The sequence below is a fragment of the Hyla sarda genome, chromosome 2 (genome assembly GCF_029499605.1).
Source record: "Hyla sarda isolate aHylSar1 chromosome 2, aHylSar1.hap1, whole genome shotgun sequence".
NCBI lineage: Eukaryota > Metazoa > Chordata > Amphibia > Anura > Hylidae > Hyla > Hyla sarda.
In genome coordinates this window covers 281646882-281656688 of record NC_079190.1, presented here as the reverse complement: position 1 = coordinate 281656688, position 9807 = coordinate 281646882, and the positions used below count along the sequence as shown (strand labels likewise).

General features: G+C 49.4%; 1 protein-coding gene across 1 annotated transcript; it reads right to left on the bottom strand.

Moving 5' to 3' along the window:
- Nucleotides 1-775: 775 nt before the first annotated feature.
- On the bottom strand, nt 776-9563 carry LOC130357889 (protein spinster homolog 1-like). Its single transcript, XM_056560631.1, has 2 exons — nt 9447-9563; nt 776-2338 (listed from the first exon to the last, which is right to left on the bottom strand). Exon 2 carries the CDS (start codon nt 2311-2313, stop codon nt 799-801), a length of 1515 nt encoding a protein of 504 aa, XP_056416606.1. The 5' UTR covers nt 2314-2338; nt 9447-9563; the 3' UTR covers nt 776-798.
- Nucleotides 9564-9807: the final 244 nt, after the last annotated feature.

Sequence of the window (9807 nt, the reverse complement as noted above, 5' to 3'; positions counted from 1 at the left end):
GAAACTCTGTTACCTAATGTGGGGAAACTATGTTACCTAATGTGGGGAATCTGTGCTACCTAATGTGGGCAAACTATGCTACCTAATGTGGGGAAACTATGTTACCTAATGTTGGGAAACTATGTTACCTGATGTGGGGAATCTGTGCTACCTAATGTGGGGAAACTATGCTACCTAATGTGGGGAAACTATGTTACCTAATGTGGGGAATCTGTGCTACCTAATGTGGAAAAACTATGCTACCTAATGTGGGGAAACTATGTTACCTAATGTGGGGAATCTGTGCTACCTATTGTGGGGAAACTATGCTACCTAATGTGGGGAAACTATGCTACCTAATGTGGGGAAACTATGCTACCTAATGTGGGGGAACTGCTACCTAATGTAGGGAATCTATGCTACCTAATGTGGGGAAACTATGCTACCCAATGTGAGGAAACTATGCTACCTAATGTGGGGAATCTATGCTACCTAATGTTGGGAATCTATGATACCTAATGTGGGGGGCTTGAATGAGCTGCGGCATATGGGATGCCTTAATAAATAATTAGAAACTTATACAGCAAGTGACATATGGTGGTCCACCTGAGTAAGTGACACATGGAGGGGGGTGCTGAACAATTGATGTTTTGGGGGGGGGGGCACAGGCACATTCTTTGCACAAGGGCCCTCTGCTGTCTGTGTCCGCCCCTGGGTAGAGAATAAGGGGTAAAGTGGAACATAGAACAAATGCAGTTATTTTTTTCTTAATTTTTTTTTAATGAAATAAACGAGATAAAGGTAAGCAATGACTTTTCCTCAGTCTGAAGCGCGGTCCTCATCAGCAGGAAGCAGTGAGGAGGAGGAGGATGACGGAGGTTCTGATTCCATCTCTGCTTCTTTTTCGTCCCTCTCTATATATAGGGCCGTGGCCATGAAGAAGGCCCCTCCGATGACTGCCATTATGGTGCAGGTCATGAGGGCATACTCCAGGCTGCGGTATTTCAGAAGAGGGGATTTGGCATATCCTCGTTCGTAGGTGTCAGATATCAGGCCGATGAGGTACGGGCTGCCGGCATCACCTAGGAGGTGATAGATTGTCATCTGCACGGCCAGGGCTGAAGATCTCCTCCACGGAGTTACTACTTTTAGTATAATGTCAGATATGAGGGTGAAATTTACTGACAGAAGCGTCTCTCCGATGAAGATGAAGATGTTGGTGGCAACGAGGCTGATGTTGCCAAAAGTCAATGCCAACAGAAGAAAAGGGGCGGAGAGCATCATTGCGCATCCACACACAAGCGGGTCCGCGCGTGGGTTGGATTTGCGATATCTTTTACTTATCTCCGTCCCTGCTACAACTCCCAGAATGCCGGAAACGACTGTAACCACACCAAATATTAGGATGTCGTGATAGTCACACGGTTCAGCACGGCAAGGGTCCTTCTCTTGTAGGAGTGTTCGTGCGTGGGTCAGGTATGACGGACCCCATACACCTATGGCTCCCACTATGAAGGCTACAGCCGTCGATCCCATGGTGGTTAACATGAAGCTTCGATTTTTAAATAGTTTTTTCAGATCTGTCGTCCATTTGGCAAACTTCTGGGATTTGTTGTTCTTTTTCCCGTTTGTAGTCGTTCTTGGAAGCTCCTTTGTGACCAACATCATCAAAGCCACAGCTATGAGGCCCAGGCCAGGGGTGACCCGAAATGCCCAGTGCCAATCGCCCCTTGCTGCATCAGTCACTTTGGGCCCGATGATGTATCCTAGTCCGCAGCCTACAGGTATGACGGAGTAAAACACGTTCAGCATGCGGGTCCGCTGGTCACTTGTAAAAAGGTCTGCAATGATGGAGGGGGCGATGGTGCAGAAAGTCGCCTCTCCGGCCCCAACCAGTCCACTTGTCAGCAGGAAGAGCAGGAAGTACCCGTCAGGGATGAATGACAGGGTAAGTGTCATGCTCAGCCAAACGATGACTCCTGCGCAAACAGTATATTTCTTATTACAGTGGTCGCCCAAATATCCGGCAATTGGTGCGACCAGCACGTAGCTTCCAATGAACAATGTATTCAATAAGCCGGACAGACTAGCATTGGTGTCATATGCTTTCTGTATATAAGGCAGCACCCCTGCCACGCTGGAGCGATTTGCATAAATGAGCAAATTAACAAAGGCGAGGATCACTACGGTGATGATGGAACGTGCGGTGGACATCACGCTTAGAGATGGCAGGTTCTGCCTCTCAGGGATATCGCCCTTTTCTACATCCATATCACTATGGTCCTCCATTGCTTCTTCCTCCTCCTTCAGCAATGGGTCTTGTGGAGAGGCCATGGTCACAGGTCAGAGCCTGAAAACACTAGAGAGAGAGAGATAAGTGAACACATTAGACAACATGTAATCATTCCTGTCATTATACAATAGATCCTTCATACAGAGCAGAAATGTCCAGCACAGAACCACAAGATAACACTAAGACCATCGCAGCCTCAGAAGAAGACGCTTCTCTATAAGTGTTTTATAAGGAGACCACTTCCCTGAGGTTACCAATGTCTGATAACCCTGAACCTGTCCGGTCCTAGTAATATCTGATAACCCTGAACCTGTCCGGTCCTAGTAATATCTTATAACCCTGAACCTGTCCGGTCCTAGTAATATCTGATAACCCTGAACCTGTCCGGTCCTAGTAATATCTGATAACCCTGAACCTGTCCGGTCCTAGTAATATCTGATAACCCTGAACGTATCCGGTCCTAGTAATATCTGATAACCCTGAACCTGTCCGGTCCTAGTATTATCTGATACCTTGCACCTGTCTGGTCCTAGCAATATCTGATATCCCTGAACCTGTCCGGTCCTAGTAATATCTGATAACCCTGAACCTGCCCGGTCCCAGTAATATCTGATAACCCTGAACCTGTCCGGTCCTAGTAATATCTGACAACCCTGAACCTGTCCGGTTGTCACGATGCCGGCTGGCAGGTAGTGGATCCTCTGTGCCAGAGAGGGATTGGCGTGGACCGTGCTAGAGGATCGGTTCTAAGTCACTACTGGTTTTCACCAGAGCCCGCCGCAAAGCGGGATGGTCTTGCTGCGGCGGTAGTGACCAGGTCGTATCCCCTAGCAACGGCTCAACCTCTCTGGCTGCTGAAGATAGGCGCGGTACAAGGGAGTAGACAGAAGCAAGGTCGGACGTAGCAGAAGGTCGGGGCAGGCAGCAAGGATCGTAGTCAGGGGCAACGGCAGGAGGTCTGGAACACAGGCTAGGAACACACAAGGAAACGCTTTCACTGGCACTAAGGCAACAAGATCCGGCGAGGGAGTGAAGGGGAAGTGAGGTGATATAGGGAAGTGCACAGGTGTAAACACTAATTGGAACCACTGCGCCAATCAGCGGCGCAGTGGCCCTTTAAATCGCAAAGACCCGGCGCGCGCGCGCCCTAGGGAGCGGGGCCGCGCGCGCCGGGACAGAACTGACGGAGAGCGAGTCAGGTACGGGAGCCGGGGTGCGCATCGCGAGCGGGCGCTACCCGCATCGCGAATCGCATCCCGGCCAGAGGCGGTATCGCAGCGCCCCGGGTCCGTGGAACCGACCGGAGCGCTGCAGTGAGAGGAGTGTAGCGAGCGCTCCGGGGAGGAGCGGGGACCCGGAGCGCTCGGCGTAACAGTACCCCCCCCCTTGGGTCTCCCCCTCTTCTTGGAGCCTGAGAACCTGAGGACCAGACTTTTGTCCAGGATATTGTCCTCAGGTTCCCAGGACCTCTCTTCTGGACCACAACCCTCCCAATCCACTAAAAAGAAGGTTTTCCCTCTGACCTTTTTAGATGCTAAAATTTCTTTGACGGAGAAGATGTCCGAGGAGCCGGAGACAGGAGTGGGGGGAACAGATTTGGGAGAGAAACGGTTAATGATAAGTGGTTTAAGAAGAGAAACATGAAAGGCATTAGGAATACGAAGAGAAGGAGGAAGAAGAAGTTTGTAAGAGACAGGATTAATCTGGCGCAAAATCTTGAAAGGACCAAGATAGCGTGGTCCCAACTTATAGCTAGGGACACGGAAGCGGACATATTTGGCGGAGAGCCATACCTTGTCTCCAGGGGAAAAAATGGGAGGAGCTCTTCTTTTCTTATCCGCGAATCTCTTCATGCGTGAAGAAGCCTGTAAGAGAGAATTTTGGGTCTCTCTCCATATGATGGAAAGATCACGAGAAATTTCATCCACAGCGGGCAGACCAGAGGGCAAGGGGGTAGGGAGGGGGGGAAGAGGGTGACGGCCGTACACCACGAAAAACGGGGATTTGGAGGAAGATTCAGAGATTCTGAAATTATACGAGAATTCGGCCCAAGGTAGAAGATCTGCCCAGTCATCCTGGCGGGAGGAAACAAAATGTCGTAAATAGTCACCCAAGATCTGGTTAATTCTTTCTACTTGTCCATTGGATTGAGGATGGTATGCAGAAGAAAAATTTAATTTAATCTTGAGTTGTTTACAGAGAGCCCTCCAGAATTTAGACACAAATTGGACGCCTCTATCCGAGACGATCTGCGTAGGCAACCCGTGAAGACGAAAAATGTGTACAAAAAATTGTTTAGCCAACTGAGGCGCTGAAGGAAGACCAGGAAGAGGGATGAAATGTGCCATTTTGGAGAATCGATCAACGACCACCCAAATAACAGTGTTGCCATGGGATGGGGGTAAGTCAGTAATAAAATCCATACCAATCAGAGACCAAGGTTGTTCGGGAACAGGCAGAGGAAGAAGAAAACCAGCGGGCTTCTGGCGAGGAGTCTTATCCCGGGCACAGATAGTGCAGGCTCGCACAAAGTCCACCACATCAGTCTCTAGAGTCGGCCACCAATAGAAGCGAGAGATGAGTTGCACAGATTTCTTGATGCCCGCATGACCTGCGAGATGGGAGGAGTGACCCCATTTGAGGATTCCGAGGCGTTGGCGTGGAGAAACAAAGGTCTTTCCTGGAGGAGTTTGCCTGATGGAGGCTGGAGAAGTGGAAATCAGGCAGTCAGGAGGAATGATGTGTTGAGGAGAGAGTTCAATTTCAGAAGCATCTGAGGAACGAGAGAGAGCATCGGCCCTAATGTTCTTATCAGCAGGCCGAAAGTGAATTTCAAAATTAAATCGGGCAAAGAACAGAGACCACCTGGCCTGACGAGGATTCAGCCGTTGGGCAGACTCGAGGTATGAGAGGTTCTTGTGATCGGTGTAAATAATAACTGGAAATCTTGATCCCTCCAGCAGATGCCTCCATTCCTCAAGTGCTAATTTAATGGCTAGAAGCTCTCGATCCCCGATGGAGTAGTTCCTCTCCGCCGGAGAGAAGGTCCTAGAAAAAAACCCACAAGTAACAGCATGCCCGGAAGAGTTTTTTTGTAGAAGGACAGCTCCAGCTCCCACTGAGGAGGCATCAACCTCCAATAGGAAGGGTTTAGATGGGTCAGGTCTGGAGAGCACGGGAGCCGAAGAGAAGGCAGACTTGAGTCGTTTAAAGGCGTCTTCCGCTTGAGGAGGCCAAGACTTGGGATCGGCATTTTTTTTGGTTAAAGCCACAATAGGAGCCACAATGGTAGAAAAATGTGGAATAAATTGCCTGTAATAATTGGCGAACCCCAAAAAACGTTGGATGGCACGGAGTCCGGAGGGGCGTGGCCAATCTAAGACGGCAGAGAGTTTATCTGGATCCATTTGTAGTCCCTGGCCAGAGACCAAGTATCCTAGAAAAGGAAGAGATTGGCATTCAAACAGACATTTCTCAATTTTAGCATAGAGTTGATTGTCACGAAGTCTCTGAAGAACCATACGGACATGCTGGCGGTGTTCTTCTAGATTGGCCGAAAAAATTAGGATATCATCAAGATATACAACAACACAGGAGTATAACAGATCACGAAAAATTTCATTAACAAAGTCTTGGAAGACGGCAGGGGCGTTGCACAGGCCAAAGGGCATGACCAGATACTCAAAGTGTCCATCTCTGGTGTTAAATGCTGTTTTCCACTCATCCCCCTCTCTGATGCGGATGAGGTTATAGGCGCCTCTTAAGTCCAATTTAGTAAAGATGTGGGCACCTTGGAGGCGATCAAAGAGTTCAGAGATGAGGGGTAAGGGGTAGCGGTTCTTAACCGTGATTTTATTAAGTCCGCGGTAGTCAATGCAAGGACGTAGAGAGCCATCTTTTTTGGACACAAAGAAAAATCCGGCTCCGGCAGGAGAGGAGGATTTACGGATAAAGCCCTTTTTTAGATTCTCCTGGACGTATTCAGACATGGCAAGAGTCTCTGGGGCAGAGAGAGGATAAATTCTGCCCCGGGGTGGAGTAGTGCCCGGGAGGAGGTCGATAGGACAATCATAAGGCCTGTGAGGAGGTAGAGTCTCCGCTTGTTTTTTGCAGAAAACATCCGCGAAGTCCATATAGGCCTTAGGGAGACCGGTTACTGGAGGAAGCACAGAGTTACGGCAAGGGTTACTGGGAACCGGTTTTAGACAGTCCTTGGAACAAGAGGGCCCCCAACTCTTGATCTCCCCAGTGGACCAATCCAGGGTTGGGGAATGAAGTTGAAGCCAGGGAAGTCCAAGGAGAATTTCCGAGGTGCAATTGGGGAGGACCAAAAGTTCAATCCTCTCGTGATGAGATCCGATGCTCATTAGAAGGGGCTCCGTGCGGAAACGTATGGAACAGTCCAATCTTTCATTGTTTATACAATTGATGTAAAGGGGTCTGGTGAGACTGGTCACTGGGATGTTGAACCTGTTGACGAGAGAGGCCAAAATAAAATTTCCTGCAGATCCAGAATCCAAGAAGGCCACAGAAGAGAAGGAGAAGGCAGAGGCAGACATCCGCACAGGCACAGTAAGACGTGGAGAAGCAGAGTGGACATCAAGGATTGTCTCACCTTTGTGCGGAGTCAGGGTACGTCTTTCCAGGCGGGGAGGGCGGATAGGACAATCCCTCAGGAAGTGTTCGGTACTAGCACAGTACAGGCAGAGGTTCTCCATGCGGCGTCGTGTCCTCTCTTGAGATGTCAGGCGAGACCGGTCGACCTGCATAGCCTCCACGGCGGGAGGCACAGGAACAGATTGCAGGGAACCAGAGGAGAGAGGAGCCGAGGAGAAGAAACGCCTCGTGCGAACAGAGTCCATATCTTGGCGGAGCTCCTGACGCCTTTCGGAAAAACGCATGTCAATGCGAGTGGCTAGGTGAATAAGTTCATGAAGATTAGCAGGCATTTCTCGTGCGGCCAGAACATCTTTAATGTTGCTGGATAGGCCTTTTTTAAAGGTCGCGCAGAGGGCCTCATTGTTCCAGGATAATTCAGAAGCAAGAGTACGGAATTGTACGGCATACTCGCCAACGGAAGAATTACCCTGGACCAGGTTCAACAGGGCAGTCTCAGCAGAAGAGGCTCGGGCAGGTTCCTCAAAGACACTTCGAATTTCCGAGAAGAAGGAGTGTACAGAGGCAGTGACGGGGTCATTGCGGTCCCAGAGCGGTGTGGCCCAAGCCAGGGCTTTTCCAGACAGCAGGCTGACTACGAAAGCCACCTTAGACCTTTCAGTGGGGAACTGGTCCGACATCATCTCCAAGTGTAATGAACATTGGGAAAGGAAGCCACGGCAAAGCTTAGAGTCCCCATCAAATTTATCCGGCAAGGATAGTCGTAGTCCAGAAGCGGCCACTCGCTGCGGAGGAGGTACAGGAGCTGGCGGAGGAGATGGTTGCTGGAGCTGTGGTAGTAACTGTTGTAGCATAACAGTCAGTTGAGACAGCTGTTGGCCTTGTTGCGCAATCTGTTGTGACTGCTGGGCGACCACCGTGGTGAGGTCAGCGACAACTGGCAGAGGAACTTCAGCGGGATCCATGGCCGGATCTACTGTCACGATGCCGGCTGGCAGGTAGTGGATCCTCTGTGCCAGAGAGGGATTGGCGTGGACCGTGCTAGAGGATCGGTTCTAAGTCACTACTGGTTTTCACCAGAGCCCGCCGCAAAGCGGGATGGTCTTGCTGCGGCGGTAGTGACCAGGTCGTATCCCCTAGCAACGGCTCAACCTCTCTGGCTGCTGAAGATAGGCGCGGTACAAGGGAGTAGACAGAAGCAAGGTCGGACGTAGCAGAAGGTCGGGGCAGGCAGCAAGGATCGTAGTCAGGGGCAACGGCAGGAGGTCTGGAACACAGGCTAGGAACACACAAGGAAACGCTTTCACTGGCACTAAGGCAACAAGATCCGGCGAGGGAGTGAAGGGGAAGTGAGGTGATATAGGGAAGTGCACAGGTGTAAACACTAATTGGAACCACTGCGCCAATCAGCGGCGCAGTGGCCCTTTAAATCGCAAAGACCCGGCGCGCGCGCGCCCTAGGGAGCGGGGCCGCGCGCGCCGGGACAGAACTGACGGAGAGCGAGTCAGGTACGGGAGCCGGGGTGCGCATCGCGAGCGGGCGCTACCCGCATCGCGAATCGCATCCCGGCCAGAGGCGGTATCGCAGCGCCCCGGGTCCGTGGAACCGACCGGAGCGCTGCAGTGAGAGGAGTGTAGCGAGCGCTCCGGGGAGGAGCGGGGACCCGGAGCGCTCGGCGTAACACCGGTCCTAGTAATATCTGATAACCCTGAACTTGTCCGGTCCTAGTAATATCTGATAACCCTGAACCTGTCCGGTCCTAGTTATATCTGATAACCCTGAACCTGTCCGGTCCTAGTAATATCTGACAACCCTGATTCTGTCCGGTCCTAGTAATATCTGATAACCCTGAACCTGTCCGGTCCTAGTAATATCTGATAACCCTGAACCTGTCCGGTCCTAGTAATATCTGATAACCCTAAACCTGTCCGGTCCTAGTAATATCTGACAACCCTGAATCTGTCCTAGTAATGGCGGATTATAAGGGCTTGGCTGTATGGTCACTGGGCCATGTGAACTTCATACTGTAGATACAATTGGGCTATCCTGCTATATACATTTACTAATAATGAACCTACCCCACCTCATTGGGATCTATTCGTCCCCTATATGACTTTCTGCCACTAGTTGATTTGAAAATGTTCCCTTTCGGAGTACCCGGAGTATTTCTATTGTTAGTACACACAGAATTCTATTATATAATATTATATTTCTGCCCTAATCTTTCTGTCATTCTTTTACTACACCACCAAATCTTTCTCATAGACTTATATCTTTTAGAACTTCATGAATTAGGACTCTTGGGGGCTTTTTTGGGCATAATTGCATCTTAGCAGTTTTGCAAGAAAAAGCTCTGGTCATGATACTATCTGTGCGTTTTATTATGTTTAATGCCTAAGCCAAGTATTGTCACAATGTTATGAGAAATATAACTTTTGTTATTTCTTTTGGAAATTAATTTCTTGTTTTTTTTTTGCTAAAAAAAAGCAACAACAATAAAAAAACCTGTCAAACAAAAAGCCCTGTGTATGTATGAATAGAAGAGGCTGAGACTTACCTTGTGGTTCTCTCTTCAGACAAGGAACGGTCAAAATCTTGAATTCTCTATCGCAAATAGAAACTCTCTAACAAACACTTTGCACCACAGGTTGTGAATGCAAAACACACTGAAGAGACTGCAGCCGGCGCGCACCTCCTTGTACAGCTTACGGTGACATCATCACAAGCATGTGTGACATCACAGGGTTCTAAACCATCTTCTGGTATGTGTATATCTGTATAGTAAATGTGAGTAGCCATATTAGTCCAGTGATGCAGATTGTAATACCTTTTTTATTGGACTAACAGAATTTTGTAGAGACAAACTTTCGGAATTCCTCCCTGATAATTTATAAAGTCCTTTGATCATTAGTCCTTGT

Bases quoted from the DNA above. Each gene is read 5' to 3' on its own strand.
- LOC130357889 (XM_056560631.1), bottom strand. From the start codon at position 2,313: ATGGCCTCTCCACAAGACCCATTGCTGAAGGAGGAGGAAGAAGCAATG.